This window comes from Equus przewalskii, chromosome 30 (genome assembly GCF_037783145.1).
Source record: "Equus przewalskii isolate Varuska chromosome 30, EquPr2, whole genome shotgun sequence".
NCBI classification, from domain to species: domain Eukaryota; kingdom Metazoa; phylum Chordata; class Mammalia; order Perissodactyla; family Equidae; genus Equus; species Equus przewalskii.
In genome coordinates this window covers 16,797,712-16,818,179 of record NC_091860.1, presented here as the reverse complement: position 1 = coordinate 16,818,179, position 20,468 = coordinate 16,797,712, and the positions used below count along the sequence as shown (strand labels likewise).

The window sequence follows — 20,468 nt, the reverse complement described above, 5'->3', positions numbered from 1 at the left end:
GGGGTATAGGTAATTTCAATGGCCTAGACATATGCTCAAAGAATATTTTACAATTCTGACATCTACTTGAATATTTTTGGTTTTTTATATGGCTACCTTACCTATATCAAAAGTGTTACCATAGCAAATTATGTCCATGCTTCCAAATTTATTAATCAAAAATGCTGCCTTATAACTTGAAAGAAATAGATCTTGGGTTCAAGAAATACCAATACATTATTAACAAGTTATCATAACTCTGTATTTACCTTCATTTATAAATACCACATAAATATCACTGGCAGGGATCATAATGTGAAATCATTAAACTAATTTCTAAATATTGATTTAAAAAGCTAGCGCATTCGCTGCAAAAGAATTTAGTGAAACTAAAAAAAACAAAAGTTTTCTTCCAAGTGATCTACCCAATTATTTTCTTAATGATCCTCATCTACCCAGGAGTTGATAATAAATACTTGCACAGTTCTTGTAGAAAACAGACCTAGTACAATGCAAAGACAAATATTGGCAAATACCATGTGTCTCAAGTTATATTTTAAGAAATAATACAATCCGTCATATTTCATGAAGTTGTTTATTCTTGTTATTAAAACTTGGACTCAAGTGATCCTGATTGTTCTGGAAAAAGCACCGTGTTTGTAGGGATCATTTAATCATCCTTTTCTACAATCACCTCTCCGTGAAGCACCTTTCTTCTTTGACGTAACATATGAAAATAGAGTTGTGGAAACACTTAACGGAAAAAAGAAAACAAAGAAAGATGAGTTATTGTTGGAAATTACTTACATTCAAAATCTCTTAAATGTGGCAAACTCTGAGAGCGAGCACATCATATACCACCACCATCCCCAAATATTTACAGAGCCCAGGGTAGGAGTACAAATGGAAGCCCATATACCATATACCTAAATATTTTAATGCCATAAACTGGTGGGGATTTTTTTTAGCAAACTTAAATATCTTGATAAATATACCTTCGTAATGACCTGGAAGGTCATGTTTGAATTCATAATTCTGCAACGCTTTGGAATACTGTGCCAGAACGTTCTAACACAAGGAAAGCTGCCCAGCCTGGCCCCTTCTCTCTGTTCTATCTGCCGTACTGTCCCATGAGTGGTCTCATGAACATACGTGGGGACACCCAAGCCCACACAACCCAGCTTCATCCACATGCCTCACAAATGGCTGCCCTTTGATCTCAGGGATGTGTACACTGGTGACATGGTTAACCCTCAGGAGAACAGATTGGGGAAGACAACTCTGCAGTCCCTAGATGCACCCATGCACCATTTGGGTAGCAAATTCCATGGCCCCAGGTTTCCAGAGTGTCATCTAGAAGGGAAGGGGGCCTGTGTGGAGGGTGATCAATGGAGGGCCAGAACAGGGCCCTCTAACACAGGACCCAGAGAAGCCCCTCTTGACTGGGTAAAAGGATAGTCTGTTACATATAAACACATAAATGTGTAGGTATTAGGTCAGTTAGACAAATGGTTTTCTGCTCTGTCAAATTTGGAGAATTATTTTGACCCAATTTGAACAAGTGCTTTAAATTATAGTGTAAATGTTGGTTGATGAATAAATTAACGTCAGCTATAAATAATATAAATGTAAAAAATCTCTCTGAAAATGATGAACAGAACAACCAAAATCAATGAACCTAATGACAAAACAAGCATTGACTATCTTGCTTGGGCAACTCTGGATAAGTCTTTCTAGAACTTAGCTCAAATGGAGCAAAAATGCACAGGAGATCTTGTTTTTTTAAATTTAGGTACTACCCATCTTGATAAATGTAACCACCACATGATACCTAGGGGCCTAAATATACTCAGCTCATATATACTTAAAGCTAGCTGACCGATTATTGTAAATACTTGTATAATATTCTGGGTAATTTAGTAGAAGTATGGGCTTGAGTTCAAATCCTGACCTTACTTATCAGCTGGGTGATTTTTAAGCAATTCACTTAACCTCTCTAACCTGTAATGTCCTCATTGATAAATGAGAACGAACAGCACTTCTTCTGAGTATTAAAATAAGTACTCAAAAATACGTATAATTAGCAAAGGATTTAATAAGCAAAGTAAAATTAGTTGTTATTACTGCTACTACTAACAATCAAGTGGAAAACATCCCCCTAGCTGACTTTCCTCCAGCAAGTGAGGCTCTCAGGTGACTGCCAGCCTGGTGAACTGAGAAGCTGCTACTGGCATAGGTAGAGTCTCCCAGGACACCTGAAAACACACAGTCAAAAGTTACTGGTTTGATGGTTTCAAACCATGATCTGCTGGGCCCTGGGTTTCCGTGGAGATGCCTCAATGGTCATGAGGAAGAGGGGGACCCAAGACCGGAACCTGCAACTATGATATGACAGACGCTGAAGCAAGGTCTGCCACTGCTCAAGGCATGTTGCCATTCACTAGATGCTGGGATACGCGGAGCGTATAAACAAGTGCAGTAGGTACACCACTCCTTAACCCTCCTGCACTGGTTCCAGGGGATAATCGGAGTAGTCAGGCTGAAAGGGTAGAAGATGAGAGGAATAAAATCACTATTTGATGGTCAAGTCAACTTTCATTTTGGAGAAGCTTAAAAGTCGGAGGCCTCAGGGCCACCCAGTGGCGCAGCGGTTAAGTTAGCGTGCTCGGCTTCGGCAGCCCAGGCTTCATCAGTTCAGATCCTGGGCATGGACCTACACACTGCTCATCAAGCCATGCTGTTCAGGCATCCCACATATAAAATGAGGAAGATGGGCAGAGATGTTAGCTCAGGGCTCATCTTCCTTGAAGCAAAAACAAAAGTTGGAGGCCTCAAGGGGCTGGTCAAGTTTTATGCTCATCCCCTTTAGATGAAATAGTTTATATGATGTCAAATGCAGATTTCACATTCTATAAACTTTTCTGATTTCCTTTTTTCCCCCACTGACATCAGAGTCTCTAATTTTACTGAGAAGGGTCAACAACAGCCTTACTTGACCTTGATATTTCCTGCTAGTGACTACCAAAATTTGACCTAAAAATATATCACTATTAGGGTCTAAACGAAGTGAGTAAAGCCTCATCAATTCACTGCAACTACTGAAAGATGAGGAGAAATCAGGGAAGAGGCGGAACTATTCAAAATACTTAAAGAAAACCAGCTTCATTATTTCCTAGTACACAGAACAATACACACAGACTAAAAAGTACTCTAGATGATTTTTCCAAATATATGCTTAATGAATAGATAGAAATGACCTGAAATTTTCTTGGATAAAATGTTTATATTCAGATCCATAATTCTAAATGCTTGCAAATAGTTCACTGATGCATGCTTTATTTTTCCTTTAAGAAATAAATCACACCAAACTTATTTTTAAGTGATTTTGAGAAGGCAATCTTCTGTGTATTAATTTACTTACCTCTTTTCTCATAACTAAGAAAAAAGTCTTTTTTGACTCACTCTTCAATTATTTCAAATTATGACTACATGAGGGATTGAATGCAGGTTCTGATGTCTCTGTAAGCTGTATTTCTCCTTGCTTATTAAACCAGCTATTACACTATCTTCCCAAAAACTTTCATAGCATACACTAAATCAAAGTATTAATAAATACACACTTACATGGTATATATGAGGCCATGGTTATAAGAAGAAAATAATAGTAGTCAAAAGAGACATTGTATTTATTAGGAAGTCTTATTGAAAACATTCCCGTTTTCTTCACATATGGTAAGGCAGCGTATATCGTAAGAAGTTCACCAGCAACTCCGACAGGATATAAGATGATAAAAAAAGTATATCTGGAGAAAGAAAAACCTCAGAGAATTATTTTTCTAGAATAACGACTGGATTTTATATCATGGTTCTTTTGCTACTACTGTATTTAAACTCAAAAATTCTCCTTCCTATACATATTTACAATAACCTCACATAAGGTGAATTTCTTTTTACTTCAATCATTTGCTTATTAATTTAATTATCATTCTTTTTTCTCATGGCAGTTTCTATTTTAAACAGCAAGATCTTAATAAAATAAATAGTCAATTTACTTTATAGAACTGAAATAACTGTATATATTTAAGAAGTGTATATGCAGTTTTTTAAGTACTGTAAAGTATGTAAGTATTGTTAATATTGCATTGTATTGTGAAGAATATGTAAGTATTGTAAGGTATTGTAAAGGAAACTTCTTTGACACCTGGAATCATAACTGATTTTTTTCCCTGCAGCTCATCACTGATTGATCAAATGCTGAGGTTTCAAAGACCAGTGATGATCCTATATTATATTTAAATCTTGAAATTACCACAGTAGTTGTCTGGGGGCGTCTGGAAAACCCTTTGTGGTTACTAATTAAAAGAGAATTACTATTTCAGAAAACTGCTAATACTACCTAAGGCATCAGTAACTACTAATGAATATATCCTCTAAAACTGCTTTCATAACAAAACAAGTAAGACAAGTTGCTTCCCGAATTCCCACTTTAAAGGAACAGCTTGCTTTAAATAGAGCTGAGGAAGTTCTATTTGAAATCCAAAATCACAGTGTGTTCATTTGGATCGTGGCAAGTTCTCTAACACAGAGGAGGCCAGGCACCTACAGTTTCAGGAACACTCTGCAAGTGTCTACTGGTCTCCAGCAAGAAGAACCTCATCGACCCAAAGTAAGGACATTTCTCCATTAAAAAAAAATCATTTTTCTCCAAGTCATTTAGTACATAATGGTAACTACAGAAAATTAACGTCAAAATTTTGGTGGGAAAAGAAAGAAATCAAATTAATCCATATTTCATTTAATCACTTTGTTGGCATTATGAAATACTTGTAAAGAAAAGTTAAATTTGTTGATATGGCAGAAGCTTGGAGACAACTTAAAAATCACCTTATTCCTGTACGCCAAGGACACACAGGATAAGACATAGTGGAGGGGGACAGAATTATTTGCCAAAATAGATTAACTGGGAAAGAAAGAAAAATGATCCTTTTACTGTCCCTGTTTACCTCTCCTTGCCTTGGGTATATCACCTGCTTTCTTACCAGTCTTCTGTAGTTACTTGTATATCATTTAAATCAATCTTTCCTAATCTTAATTTCCTATCTCAGGGGGCCAGCCCCACAGCTGGGCAGCTCTGCTTTGGGGGCTGGGGTTCACTGGTTCAGAGCCTAGGCACAGACCTACGCACCACTCATCAAGCCACGCTGTGGCAACATCCCAAACAGAAGAACTAGAATGACCTACAACTAGGATATGCAACTAGGTACTGAGGCTTTGGGGAGGAAAAAAAAATAAGAGGAAGACTGGCAACAGATGTTAGCTCAGGGCCAATCTTCCCCACTAAAAAACATACCTTAAAAAAATTTTTCTATCTCAATTTAAAATCACATAACTGAACATTTTACACTCCCTCTTCAAGTAAAACATTCAAACTAATCTTAATGGTTTTTTAGCTTTCTATCACTCTCAGAGATTTTTTGGTAGCATTGTTTTTTAAAAGAAAAAAAAATACCACTCCTAGAATAAATTAGTTTAAAGCCTTAAAGACAGCGATTATTTTTAGTGAAACGGGAACGAATTATATAATTTATTTGACTGTATTTGCACTTTAAAAAGATTGCATGTCACTAACTCTGAGTTTTGTTGGCATTCACAAAAAGCTATAATATTTATGTTTCCCTAACCGTCACCTAAAATTTTTTTGAAGGGAATGCATTTTTGAAATTCAAATGGAAAGCAATATGAAAATATAACAACATACGATTACCTATCCAGTGGACTTTTCTAGGAACACTTCTAACATATAAATAGAATCAAAGGAAATTCAAATCGTCACAGGAGGCCAACTATTTATAAACAAGAAGCCATTTCTAAAGTGAAGTTTTATTTGAGAACAATAGCTTCAACATTTGAACATAAAGGTAAATATGATTTTATGTTATTTATTGGAGTTGGCAAATATATACAGACGGTTGGGATCTTTAAGATATTTGATGTGAAATATAATTATTCTTGATTATGATTAACTGCCATGATGTATAATGCTAACAAGTGCATTTCTAAGTTGAAAGATTTTATAATACTTGTTTAATTTTAAGGCAATGGACAAAAGATTTCTAAACAGCAAATTTTAAGCATGCAATGGCAGTTTTTAACTTTTCCAGAAATTCAAAACATGCAAACGCATTCCACAAGGCAGACAAAGCATTAACCACCATTATATTCCAAAACAAATTTTATAAATACAGCACATGTAAAGAGACTATATTATGAATTAGTATGTTTAAAGGTGCTAGAGTTCCAGAAGACTGAGGTCATGCAAAACGGCAGTGAGATGCACTCCAGGACCAGAGTCTAGCTACATTCCAAACCACCCACCTGGTGAAAGGCTCAATCACTAAGTGAGTATGTTTTCAGGTACAATAAGAATAAAACCAACCAAACACATATAAATGGCAGTGCACCCTGCTTATGACAGACTGTATGTTTAAGCTCAAATTATAATTTTAAGGCATTTTATTATACACAGAACGGTAAGCCATGAATGTCTAAAAAGGAGCTAGAGAATATAGAAAAGTCTTAAAGAATATATATCACAAGAGTAATAATCCTTGTGCAGATTATAAGCAATGTAAAAGGTTTTTTTCTTTTTGGTTTATTTATATATTTTATTATATTAGAAAGTATAATATATGACTTATAAAAAAGTAATCACATAAGAAAAAGTGTTAGGTTTTGAATATATGGGATCAAAAACAAATCTGACACTAGCTAAGGATTATCCTCAAACAAGTTAGGAATGTATGAACATAAAAATCCAGTTTAAAAAAGAGAAATATGGATATTGCATTGTTTATAACATCTAAAAGCATTAGTTATAACATTAGCAACTGGAAACTAACTCCCAGCGACAGAGAACTGATTCAGTCACACTATGGAATATGGTGCAGCATTAAGAGTTGAAGAGCTGGATCTAAATGTACTTGTACTGATGGAAAAAAAAAAAAAAAAAAGAGGGGCCAGCCCGGTGGTACAACGGCTAAGTTTGCACCTTCTGCTTTGGTGGCCCGGGGTTCGCCAGTTCAGATCCCAGGTGCGGACCTACACACCACTTGTTGAGCCAGGCTGTGGCAGGTGTCCCACATATAAAGTAGAGGAAGATGGTCACAGATGTTAGCTCAGGGCCAGTCTTCCTCAGCAAAAAGAGGGGGATTGGCAGTAGATGTTAGTTCAGGGCTAATCTTCCTCAAAAAATTAAAAAAAAAAAAGAGAGCGCTCTAAGATAGAAACAAAAAGTATAATATCATCCATTTATGTCTTTAAAAACTCACATCCATGTGTTCACATGTTTGTTAATGTGAAAAACTCTGGCTGGTTAAACTCCAAACATTTTCCCTCCAGGATCAGGTAGGAGAACAAACAAGAACTTTCTGTGTTTATTCTATAGACTTCTGTACTGTTTGAGGTTTTCATAATGAAAACATACTATGTCCATAATTTAATGAAAAATTTAAGGAATGAAAACATTGTCGAGCCCTTTTATCCTACGTATATGGGACAGGCGTACACGGGGTAGACGTGTATGACACCGACGTATATGGGATGGATGTCTCCTACCCCAACCGTCTCCTTGCCCTTCTCACCACCTGGCATTTCGCATGCCTGTTAGTTTTTTTATCTTTTGTCTCCTCCATCTTGAGAGGACAGAGACTTTGTTGTGTTCATACCCGTGTCTCAGGTACACAGTAGGTGCACAGCGTATGTGATTGCTATTATTGTTATTGCAACTCTAAGTAGAGCAAAGAGAATGAAAGGAACGAATCTATGCTGGTCTGTGATTTGTTCTCTAAAGAGCAGTCTTGTTTCCATAATAAGTGCAAAACATCAGCTGCCCAAAGAACTCAAACTTCAAAAAGAATAGAGTACGGGGGGGTTTGGGGAGATAAAGCAGGAAAAAAAAAAGGAAGATTGGCAACAGTTGTCAGCCCAGGTGCCAATCCATAAAAAAAAAAAAAGAATAGAATTTCTTTTGCTTTAAAACTTGTTGCTTTAGGATAGATATACGTAGAAACCTTGAAATATAAATTCTGTCCACATTCCAAATAATATTATTGCAAATAAGTACGACTTTTAAAAATGTCTGTCTCTGCTACTAACACACACAAGAAAAGTTAACACTGTACATATAAGATACAAAAAATTGTGGACCCTGGATTGAATATTAAAATAATTTAAATCAATCAGACACAATGCCATGTTTTTGGCACAGAATTTAATATAATTCCAAAAATGTCTAATTTGCTTTAAAGAAAAATAAATGACCAATTTAGAGATTAAGGATACTCATATATCTGTCTTGCCTTGATTTCACTAAAAATATGTAGTAATGTGATTCCTCTCTGATCATTAAATTAAGTCTCTAGAACGCAAGTTATAACACCGCTAAGAACCAAGACAACAGCAGCCTGGCATCACGGGGCTAAGACACAAATTTAATTCTCTGGTGTTAGCTCAGCACACAAAATCCGCATGCACAGGACCGTGAGAAACTAAACTGCAAGACATCGCCACCTGGCCCATTTAATGAAGTATGGCAAGTGGTCGAGAAGACTGAATGTGTAGAAGGAATAGCGAGTGATCTCTGTCACAGTCCACGCGACCAGAAAGAGCACCACACTCTCCTCATTCTGGATCTGCAGAATCACAGAGAAATCCACAGTGCTGACTGAGTTTACCATTAAACTTATTTTTCTGTGAAGATATGTTATTGTAACTATTTACTATGTGTCTTTACTATAATGAAATGTTGGGGTTAGCAGGTGCAATACAGAAAACAATGCAGTCACCATTATATAATTCATTATAAACACACAACTTAAATACGTCCTAAGCACAGGGATGGTCAGATTTCTACTGGTTTCTCAGTCTCACCCTTCACTCCAGTCAATAACTCAGCCATCCCAGGGCAACATCACCCCCTCGAAACCAGTACAGGAACAGTCCGACCCTCCGCCTTTCTATCAGTCATCAGAACACGCCCATTCTACTGTGGCACTAACTCTTGAATCTGCCCACTTGTTTGGGTCTACTCCCACTATTTAATTAACCATCTCTGATCTACACTACTGTAACAGCCTCCTAAATGGTCTCTCCATGCTTTATTCTCTTCACAGGTGGAAGTGTTCTCTTAAAAGCAAACCAAAGAAACAAACAGAAATCAAATTGGAAGCAGCCAATCCTGTGATTTAAGCGCTTCATTGGTTCCCCATCACTCAACAGGAGAAAAGGATAAAATCCTACCACCAGAGCATATGTATTCAGGGTTCTCTACAATCCACGCTCAGAAATCTCTCCAATTTCATCTACAATCACTTGTCCGTCCCCGTCAGCACCACCTCCCCGCCTCCCCCCCCCCCACCCCGGTGACACTGAACTTCCCTTTATTTCTAGAAAATGCTCTGAATGCTTAGGTCTTTACATATGCTATTCCCTCTAATTAGAATGTTACTCCTTTATGACCTCCCACAGAAAACCCGTTCTCATCTTTTAAGATGCAGCTAAAAGATCACGCCTTCTGGAAAACTCTTCCCAAACCCATCCTCTCACTCTGAGCTGTTAATTGCTCATCTTCCTTGTTCTCACAGTACTTTGTTCATATCCGTATTACAACACTTGCCCATCTGTACTACAATTTCATATAAATAATTTAAAATAAATCCATTTCTATCTTCCTTCCTCAGGGGAGCCTTGCTTGACTCCCTAGGTCAGGCTAAGCCACCAGGCAGACTGCAATGCACACTGGTCTCTTGTTTCAGAGCACTAACACTAACATAAAATAACAATATTGGTGCAAACTCCTTGTTCAGCATCTCTGCCAACTGTAGGCTCCACAGGGCAGGAACCTTGGTTGTATTATTAAGAGCCAGATCCTCAGCACGGTGTTAGGCAGAGAACAAGTGTGCAATTAGTATCTGCTGTAAGACTCAACATCCGTGTGACTGCCCTCACTCCCCAACAGCCAGAACATTTGTAGCTGGGATGCCTTATTCATTTTTGTAAATCCAGAAATTAGCACAGTGCCAGGTGTATAGAACGCACTCAATAAAGCGTTGAATTAATTAACGAGTGGCGGACAGGCGTCAACAGGAAATCACCGTTGGAGAGAACCAATAAGAAGGCAGAGGCCCTCTGGAGGATAAAAGAGCAGATGGATCTCTCTCCTGTTGGGGACCAGCCACTCTCTAGCTTCTCTTAAATTCCTTTTCTTCAGTTATGTCTGGCCACCCTGCGTCTTTCTCGTTCCTCCGTCTTCAGATTCTCCATGGTCCTGGCCCAGCTACTATATTCATTCACTGTCTGGAATAGTCTCTTTTATTCTGTGAATGTTGGACTCCTGCTTTTAAACTCCTGGGCCATCTGAATAAAACACTTGGCCCTCCGCATGGCAGTGTCCACTGCTATCTGTAGGGCAGTCGCTGGTTAGAGACCAGGTGAATCAAGTAAGTTGAGTGAAAGATACTAGTCAAGAGGGCTAAAGTGTAGACTAGTAGAAGGGGCAGAAGGTCAGCAATCTGTCCCCACGCAGACGGGAGGCCAGCGAGTCTAGCAGGCAGTGGAAGGGCGGTTAGGTATCGCTCCCAGCAGAGAGGAGACAAGAAGGCATCTGAGGAATGGAAAGGAGGCCAGAGATCTGTCCTCACCTAGACAGAAGCCCCCGGAGGCTGTCAAGAAGGTCAGAAGGGCCCATCTGGGAAATGCTTCTGTCATGGTTTTAAAAGGCCCAATGACTTGACAAACAAGCACGGTGTTTGTTTGTCTAAAAGAGTTTAAGCCATTAATTAGATTCAGGTCTATCTCCTGTCATGCCTCAATAAATAACATGTTTATTTTTCCCTACGTTCCTTAACCCTTCTAACTTTTAAATTCATCTTCCCATCTGTTCGGATCTACAGAACTACATTTACTTTTTATGTCTGTTGCTACAATACTTAGTGCGAAATGAGGAAGATTAAACTGTTTATACTGACAATTTCAATTACATAACCAAACAGAATACTCATAACTGCAACAAAAAAAATTTTCAGTTAACTATTTGACAGAATATGAATATTAATCTTAAAAATTGGAAAACACCAGAGGAGAGTATATTGTGGATGTTAAGTGCCAATATTTGGTTTTGTGTGTGTTTCAAAATCATTCTACTAATACATTAAGTCAATGTACAATCATACTTAAATCCAAACCCAACTCTTTTTATCCATGGTTATGCTTCCTGAAATACACCAATGTTAATATTTTCGGTTCCGATTAATAAAAAAGCTTTCCTGTGGGCTTGAGAACATGTTCGTGTCACTTACTGGTTTTATACTGTGAGTAACGAGCCACACCATAAAGATTCTTGAACTCACTTGGACCCCAGCCACGAGCACAGAAGTAGGCACAATTCCTTAAAGAGAAAAACAAGTCAACCATGGCCAGAAACACAATTTACACCAAGAATAAAAATTAAATCAAAAACTCACCAATTAAACAGTGGACTATCTGTAAGCAAACAGAAAAAAATCACAAGTCAATAGCGTACAACATAGAATAAATGCCTGTTAACATTGGTTTTAAATGAGTCTGTAGGTGGTATGTAATCAGCAAAATAAGACATTTTGCTCAACAAATAAATACTACAATGATAGAAAAACAGCATCATTGAAAACTTACCTCAAGTAAGGCAAATGTCTGGAAAAATTTAAGTGTCTTCTGAATACTTCTATATAAACCTTTGTGTGTTCCTTTTTCCATATAAAAACGTACCATAGCAATAGCTAGAACCAACCACCTGGAAAAAATAAAAGTATTTTATAAAGTTCTATCAAGATGAACACCACTAATCTTCCTGAAAAGAAATGCCATAATTTATATAGTAGTAACATGTATGTTTTATTATGCTCTCAGTTCCTAGTTCTGTTTTAAAAACCCACAGGAAGAAATGAAAACATTATTTTTACACTGACTTTTCAAGAAGATGAGCAGAACCTATTCGAGACCAACAACAAACAAATGTCAAACCATGTCTGTCCACCGCATTTTTGGTTTCAGCAGATAAACTGACAGACTGAAGAAATCATATTTATGTACCAAAAATGAAGTTATTACAATGCATTTCATAATTATGTAAAGATTTCTTAAGGTAAAAAGCTGTGTGTGTATAAATATGTACTTTATAGAAACACAGAGTATATAATTATACGTAATTACAAGTAAAAGTCTTTAATAAGAATCAATTAATATTTTTATAATTTTCACTAAATAAAAACAATTGTTGTGCCACAGAAGGAATGCATATAGAAGGTTAGACATGGGCCTGCTTTCAAAGAGCATGTTTTAGAAAAAGAAAAAATGCCTAAGCCCTCCCTTTTCAACATACACATGCACATTAAATACAGATTCTGTTGTGAGTTAACGGTACTTCAAATACAAGCCACCCCGTGGAGCCCAGCTTTCTCACCCCACCACTCAGTCTCCAAGAGTCACTGATGAGAGGTCATTTTTTTCCAGTTTCCCTCACAATTACAAAAGCACTTGTAAGTTTAAAAAGTTGTGTCATCTGTAACTTTTCAAAATCTTTAATAATACACCCATGGAAATGAGTAGCTACCTCAGACTTCGAAAATCAGTGGTCTCCGAAGTGTCTACTTAAATGGATGTATGAATTATAAAATGATGAAATGATGATACAGTTGTAAGTTGGGAGAGAACACTCATAAAATAGGCGAATGGCTCAAAGATTCCTGCAAAGAAACTACTGAATGAATATGACAGAAGTGAGAGCTCAGGAGAACAGGAAGAAAATGGCAGAACGACATGTCTGCTCTGGGAACGTCAGCTCCTCCTCAGCACATGATGAGGGGAAGACAATGACTTTCTCATGAGATGTGACAAGAAGTCAGGTGAATGTCTGAAACTAGGATGAAGACCTTTGAAATGTGGAAATAATCATGATAATAACAACAACGATAACAGTAAGTATACTTTCAGGTGCTTTCAATGTTCCAGACTCTGTTCTATATGCATATTTAATCTATTAAGATTTGATCTGCACATAACCCTATGAGGCAGCGACAACTGTTATCCAATCTTACTCTTGTGGAAAGAGGCAGAAAGAGCTCCATAGTCAGCTGGGACCTCAAACCATGACTGAGCTCAGAGTCTATGCTGTACTGGTCTGGCTCTAAGTATATATTGTGCCTTGGGATATTAACTAATCATAGTAATTCATGTATTCAAATTATAAGTAATTTTAAAAGTTATATAGTGTTACACACAAATATTTTAACTGACAGTAGTGTGTCATCAAAAAGTTTGCCAGCCACTGTTTTCTGTGAGACAATCACCATGCAGAGACATCCAGCCACTTATCCTAAGTCGTAGAGGAAGTTAATGATTGAAGTCTTCTAACGCCTACGGATGCTCCCTTTCCACCTCACCATGGCTTTCCTGGATTCAACTGATGGTGTCCTCCCGCACGAGAGCCAACACCAAATTCTGTGCTGGGCTAATGTGGCAGTGCTAATCTGGATAATGTTTTAGGTACCTTCCGGGTTTAAAATGTTATGATTTCATTATCCTCAATTCCAAGTCCCTATACTACTTCTAAGAAGAAAACAAAAAGCTTAATAAAATGTTTTAATTCACATTTTCCATTCACTTGCCTTTTTTTAAGGCAAATCCAAATCAGATTTTTACAAAAGATCAATTTGAGCGATAATTATTAACCTACCAAAGAATTCATCAAAGAATTCATTTAGAAGGCAAGTTTTCTACATTTTTAAATAGGAGTATATAAAAATCTATGCATCATAACATTTTAACAAATTGCACCCTTGATCCATAGGTGGCAGTATTGTACCAACTGGTACAGTGTTATGATACTATCAATCACCAGCTTGTTCGAAATTAACACTCTGGCGTTAGAAAGGACCATGCAACCACCCATGCTAAGGAATCATCCGTTTTTCAGTAAATATGAGCAGTAGCTAATCTGAATTAATCTGCGCTCACTTCCTAAACCCACCATCACAAGGGGTGACAAAGTTTCTCGTACAGGCTCTACGTTTAACTAACTGGATTTCCTACATCCATAAGTTTAGTAAAACTGTGATTTAAAAAAAGATCCCCAATGCAGTTGGAGCTTCTGCAATTAGGAATTCTTTTCCAGAAAGTTCTGTTTTTAAAAAATATGCCAGAGCTATTAATTATTCAAATATAAGCCCAGATACACGCAGTCCTTGATAAAATACTCTGTTTGGAAAATATAAACATGTGCTCCATATGTAGAAGATTGCTTGCTTAACTCACTTATTTATTCATTCATTGCCAGGTTCTGTGCTATATGCTGGGGAATTAGAAACAGGACAGAATCCTGGCCTCAAGGAACTCTTAAATTACTAAGTGGAGACAAGAGATATATGTCATAACTTACTAAACACAGGGGCCTTCTCCTCAGGCCCCTACGGCTCCGATGACACTGAAACTCTTATCAAAGGAGGGGATCTTTCTTCCAGCTGTCTACTGGTGCTTCTTTTTCTCCTAAGATTTCTTGGAGACCACCTGCTCCCTGAAGAACTTGGTTATATACCTCCTTTTATAAATTTCAATAGTGCTTTTTAAATTTTTATTATAAATAACTTCTTATATATACAAAGGTATAGAGAATGGTATAATGAATCCCCATGTGCCCATTACCCAGCTTCACCCATTATCATTTTATGGACAATCCTGTTTCATCCAAACCTCTATTCACTTCTTTTCCCACCACCTCCCGTCCCCTGATTATTTTGAATCAAATCTCATACATCCTATAACATGATTCATAAACGCTTAGTTATGTATCTCTAAAAGAATTACTTTTTAAAAAATTATTTTCTTGAGGTCATAATAGTTTAGAACGCTGTAATTTCAGGTGTACATTATTATTTATCAGTTTCTGTATAGACTGCATTGTGCTCACCACCAACAATCTAATTTTTACCCGACACCATATATATGTGCCCCTTTACCCCATTCGCCCCCCGACCCCATCCCACAACCCCCTTCTGCTCTGGTAACCACTAATCTGTTCTCTAAAAGGATTACTTTTAATAAATATAACCGTAATACCACTATCCCATAAAAAATGTAACAGTAACTTCTTAAATCACAAAACATGGGATACAAATTTCTTCAATTGTCTCATAATTTTTTAAAATCATGATTGAAATAAGGTTCATACACTGCAATTAGTTGCCATGTCTTTTATGACTCTTTTAATCTATAGATTTTCCCTCCCTCTCTCCCTCCATCCATTCATCTCTCCTTCCCTCTCTTTCTAGTGCAATTTGTCATTGAAGACACCGAGTCGTCTGTAGTGCAGAGCTACCCTCAGTCTGGGTTGGCTAATCCGATACCCACATGTCATCTATTATGTTCTCTGTCCCCTGTATTTCCTGTAAACTGATAGTTCTGGGGGCTTGATTAGATCGATTCACGTCCAAGGGTAATTCATAGGCTGTGCTGTGTACTTCTCTAGGCAGCACATAGTTCCTGGCTGTCCCTCTTGTTTGTGATGTTAGCAGTCATTGATGATCACTGCCCAGATCCATTATTTCAGCAGCTATTGAAAACATTCTAATTTTATCGTTTCTTCTTTATCCCTCCTTTAACCATTTGGGGGCTTGAACCAGAGATGATCTTTGACTTTCTTACAATCCACACATTCATACATTGTTCACGTCTAAACTTCCTTTCCTAGACTAAATTGAGACTTTCGTTTAGCAGCCATTATGTGTTTCAACTCATTGCATATAGACATTCATGCCCATAGAGTTAGGCTGAACGGTTCATAAAACAAAAAAACCAGATAAACTGGACTTCCTTAAAATTAAGGCCTTCTGCTTTTTGAGAGGCACTGTGAAGAGCACGAAAAGAAAAGCCACAACTGGGAGAAAATATTTACAAATCACATATCTGATAAAGGACTTGTAGCCAGACTATATAAAGAATTCTCAAAACTCAATTGGAGAAAATCAAACAACTCCATCAAAAAAAAATGGGCAAAATCTGAACAGACACTATACCAAAAAAGATATACAACTGCCAAGTAAACGCATCAAAAGATGCTCAGTGTCATTAGTCACTAGGGAAATGGGAATTAAAATCACAATGAGAGAACACAATCCATCCACAAGAATGTCTGAAATTACGACTGACCACACCAAGTGTTGGTGAGGACGTGCAGCAAGTGGAACTCCCACTCAGTGCCCGAGGGAATGTAAAATGGCTCAACCACTTCGAAAACAGTTTGTCAGTTTCTTAAGAAATCAAGCATGTGACTACCATATGACCCAGCCATTCCACTCGTAGGTATCTACCCAAGAAAGATGAAAGCACATGACCCTACAAAGACTTGTACACAAATGCTCATCGTTTTGGCTGTCATAGCCCCAAATTGGAAAGAAATGGATCTGCTCTCCTCAGGAACAACATATATGGCTATTTCTGAACATTTTGGGAAATGCATATGCCTGAACCTTGGGTCCGATGCACTAACAATTTACACCATGTGTACTGGGAAAATATCTTAAATAGTTTCTCTTTCTGCACGAAGTGCATTTTTAAATTAACCACTAGGAATAGAAATTATCGTTTTTAAACATCCACTGTGTGTCAGGCACCTTGCTGAACACCTCATATCCATTACCTCTTTATTTCTTGTAATAATCTAGCAAAGTAGTTGTGTGGTTTCAATTTTACACATGAGAAAACTCATGGTCAGAGAGGTTAAGTAACTTATCTGAGGTCACCCAGCAAAAAGGGGTGAAATGTAATCTTTAATCAACACCTTCCTATACTGTTTACAGATTAAAATCCAAACAGCTTAGCAAGGCATTTAAGGCCCTGTGCAATAACAGCCCAGGCTACCCGTCCATCTTCTTTTCCCACCCTGCACTCCAGGACCATTTGTTGCATGTTTAGCAATGTCACACCTCTGTCCCCTAACTCATGTTGTTTGCATATTAAGTCCTATTAGGTCCTACTCATCCTTCAAAGCTCCGTTGAAATGCTATGATTCCCCTCATCCCCAGCGAAGCTTTCTCTGATTCTTCCTACCTGTCTGACCTGGCACCTCTGTAAGGCGCTTATTTCATCCCATCTTTCATTGCAATATACAAACGCCCCGAGCTACACTTCTTCAAGGACAGGGCCTAAAATATTTACCTTATATCTCTCACTTGACCTAGGACAATGCGCTTAATTCATACGGGCTCAAGAGGGTCTGCTGAAAAACAAAAAAAGAGAAATGCTCACTTCCCTAGTGAACAACCTATTATGAACAAGTACCATTAAAATCCTCACATCCTTTAAAGGTGTAATTCTACTCCCGGGAATTCATCCTAAGCAACTAATCCAACAGAAACAAATAAAACGTCATTAGGGGCATGATTAAATCCATTATTGTACATTGTAAACTCCATACACGCTTACGTAACCATGAAAGAGCGTAATTATAAAAACTACGTAGAAATATTCGGCAGAATATTAAGTGAAAGTGGAACAAAAAACAGAGCAGATACTATAACTACGATGGTCTATAATATGTACTCATTTGATAAATACTTATTTAGTGCTTCATGGAGCTTACACTATAATGTGGGGACCACAGACAATAAGTAACAAGACTAACTAGTAAAATTCATTGTACACTTATATGGCAATAAGTGGGATGGAGAAAAATAAACCAGGCGGAGGGGATAAGGAGCATCTGTGTGTGGGTTGCTATTTGAATGAAGATGGCCAGGGAAGGCCTTCCTGAGAACAGAGATTTGAGTGAAAATCTGAAGGCAGGTAGAGACTCATCCGAAAGATACTAAGGAAAAATGAAAGGTCGTGCTAAGCTTATAGGATTAGGCAAATTCTTTTTTACATTTATGTGAAAATTTTCTTAAATATTATCTTATTGTTTTCAAAACTATTATGAAAAATTAACACTCCAAAGTTCTGTTAAGAGAAAAACGAAACAAGCAAGTTAAATGAAAAGACTCTCAGCTAACTCTGTGCCATCCACACCATTAAACATCTCCAACCTTATCTGCCACTATTCAAGAAGTTTCCAATCAAATCAAGAGAATATGCCCCGCTTTCTTCCATCTCATGCCTATTTCCAGAATTTATCTCACTTGAAATATCTACCTTCTACACACGCAAACCCTATTCCTTCTTCAAATCTCAACACCTCTAAACAGCCTCCAAAGAGTTAGTTACACGGACTACTTCAATTTCATTTCAGTTACCCTTGCCATTAAACGGAGATGAAAATGACCAGAGACCTTCTCAAAATAGGCAAAGAGACAGACAAGTTTCAGATAAGCAGTAATTTGCTGGGGTAGGTAGGAAGGATAGGAACACAGTGTGAGAACACAAAGGAGAGAGCGCTTAATTCTGCTCCAGTCGGGTAGGAGACCCAGAAAACTTCCAAGGTTGGCTTGGTCAGAAGTCATAGGAGGAATATGGAGGATATTATACAAAGAGTGAATGGCCTCAGCAAAGATAGAAGAGAGCCCTGAAAATAAAAATGCTTGGTGCTTTGCGGGCATAGGGAGTTACAGGAGATTTCAAATGCAATAATTAGGGGAATCAAGGAGCATATTGCAAAGGGCCTTGCGTGACAGGCAGCCTAAATCCCGTCGATTACAGTGGACCAATGGGGAGTCACTGAAGACTTTAAACTGGAGTTTTGCATTGATTTTCACTTTTTAATAGGTAACATGGCCTTCAAAAGGGAGAGTGGACTGGAAAGGGAAGGGACAGCAGATCAGTTAATAAACAGCAGGTGTTCCCAAAATGTTTCTTAACGGGATGAGACTGTCACAGAGGAGAGAGCAGTCCTTCAGCCTCCACCGTATCTAAAGGCAGCAGCGCCTGGTGGGCACTCAACTGTTCTCCAGTTGCTTTGAATATATGTTTTCTCTTTCAAGATCATAAAATTTAGTAAAGCGGAAAGCCGGGGAGTCAGCACCGCGCTGGAGTCAGACTGTCTGGGCTGAAATCCAAATCTGACACTTGCTGCTTGTGTGATCTTAGGCAAGTTACCTAACCTCTGTGTGCCTCAGTTTCCTACCTATCAAGTGTAATATCACTGACCCCTCAAAGGACTGTAGAGGGCTAAAAACGAGATAGTACCTCTAAAGCAACCAACACAGAGCCTGGCACACAGTAAATCCTCAATAAATATTCTATTTTTCCTGAACTGTATTTGGCATTCAGATATACACTAAGCACAGAATAGTACTCAGTACTGTGTCATTTCTTAAATCTTTCTCAGTCACATTTTTCTATAAGCCCTGGAGAAAATTTAAGGTGTTAAACTTTTTCCCATTTTTACACAGGTTAACAATACTTCACCCAATCATGGGAAAATAACTTTCGGAAGAGGCAATGCAACTTAGCAACGGAAGAGCATTTTCCCAACAGGTTTTGAAAAGCAGTCCGCGCAGAAGTCACTCTGACAGCTCTCTGAAGAGCGACAGTCACTGTGTAACCTTAACTCGGAAGTCAGACTCAAAGCCAAAAATTAAAGTACAGGGTATCCAGAACGGAGCATGGGGCCATGAAGATGCTGGACACCAGGGCCTTGCTCCGACAAGGCAGGGTTTTAACGAAACCGTCCCAGGCAAGAAGCTCTAGGGCGCACGACTGCTTTAAAACGATCGTGGGGACAGATCAGTTCAGAGAACTGTGCCCGGCGCTCGGCAGCACCAGGAAGCGCCCTCCAGGGGCGGCGGCCGAGGACGCGGGATCGGGCTCCCTCGGGCTCGGGGGCGCCCGGACCCCGGCGCGTCTTCAACAGCAGCAGCAACCAGCCGCGCCCCGGGCGCCCGGGCCGCCGCCGCCTCCCCCGCAGGTCGGCCCCGCATTCCTGCCCGGGTCTATACTTAACCTCCGGCCCGCGCCCCGGGCCGCCGCGCCACGCCGGGCACCGTATTAGGCAATGCCCCGCGAGCAGGGCCCGGCCCCCCCGCCCGCCCCATTCACCCCGCCGGCAGCCGCTCCTCCCCCACGGCCCGCGCCCACCCGCCGGCGCCCCGAGCGCGAAGGGTCGGGGGACGGCGGCGCCCGGAGGGCCCTCGGGGGCGCACGTACCCCGCGGTCATGGCGATGTTGTAGAAGGTGAGCCAGGCGGTGGCCACCCAGCCGCGGCGCCTCCGCTTGCCGGCGGCCTCCCTCTCCTCGCCGGCCTCCGAGGCGCCGCCGTTGCTGCCGTCCTCCTCGCTGGACGCCATGGTGGCCGCGGTCCCGGGGGAGGTGGCAGACAGGGGAAGGGGAGTGGGCGGGGGCCCGGCCGAGCGCGCCGCCGAAGCGCCGCCGCCCGCTGCCGCCGCCTCGGTCAGGCGCCCCATGTGCCGCGCGCAGGGGGCTCGGCGCCGCCGCCCGGACGCCGGCCGCGGGGGAGGAGCGCGCGCCCC

At 39.5% G+C, this 20,468-nt stretch overlaps 1 protein-coding gene across 1 annotated transcript; it reads right to left on the bottom strand.

Moving 5' to 3' along the window:
- Nucleotides 1–555: 555 nt before the first annotated feature.
- On the bottom strand, nucleotides 556–20,450 carry HACD1 (3-hydroxyacyl-CoA dehydratase 1). Its single transcript, XM_070601352.1, has 7 exons — nucleotides 20,146–20,450; nucleotides 11,689–11,806; nucleotides 11,499–11,517; nucleotides 11,334–11,422; nucleotides 8,548–8,669; nucleotides 3,604–3,782; nucleotides 556–732 (listed from the first exon to the last, which is right to left on the bottom strand). The coding sequence occupies exons 1-7, from the start codon at nucleotides 20,400–20,402 to the stop codon at nucleotides 650–652; spliced, it is 867 nt and encodes a 288-aa protein (XP_070457453.1). The 5' UTR covers nucleotides 20,403–20,450; the 3' UTR covers nucleotides 556–649.
- Between the last annotated feature and the right edge of the window lie 18 nt (nucleotides 20,451–20,468).

What these genes read in the sequence shown, in the direction of transcription:
- HACD1 (XM_070601352.1), bottom strand. Translation starts at nt 20,402, where the DNA reads ATGGGGCGCCTGACCGAGGCGGCGGCAGCGGGCGGCGGCGCTTCGGCG. An exon ending in TTACTCACAGTATAAAACCA is followed by an intron (nt 8,670 to 11,333) that starts GTAAGTGACACG and finishes GTGATTCTGCAG; the next exon opens with ATCCAGAATGAGGAGAGTGT. An exon ending in CATGGCCTCATATATACCAT is followed by an intron (nt 733 to 3,603) that starts GTAAGTGTGTAT and finishes TTTTCCGTTAAG; the next exon opens with TGTTTCCACAACTCTATTTT.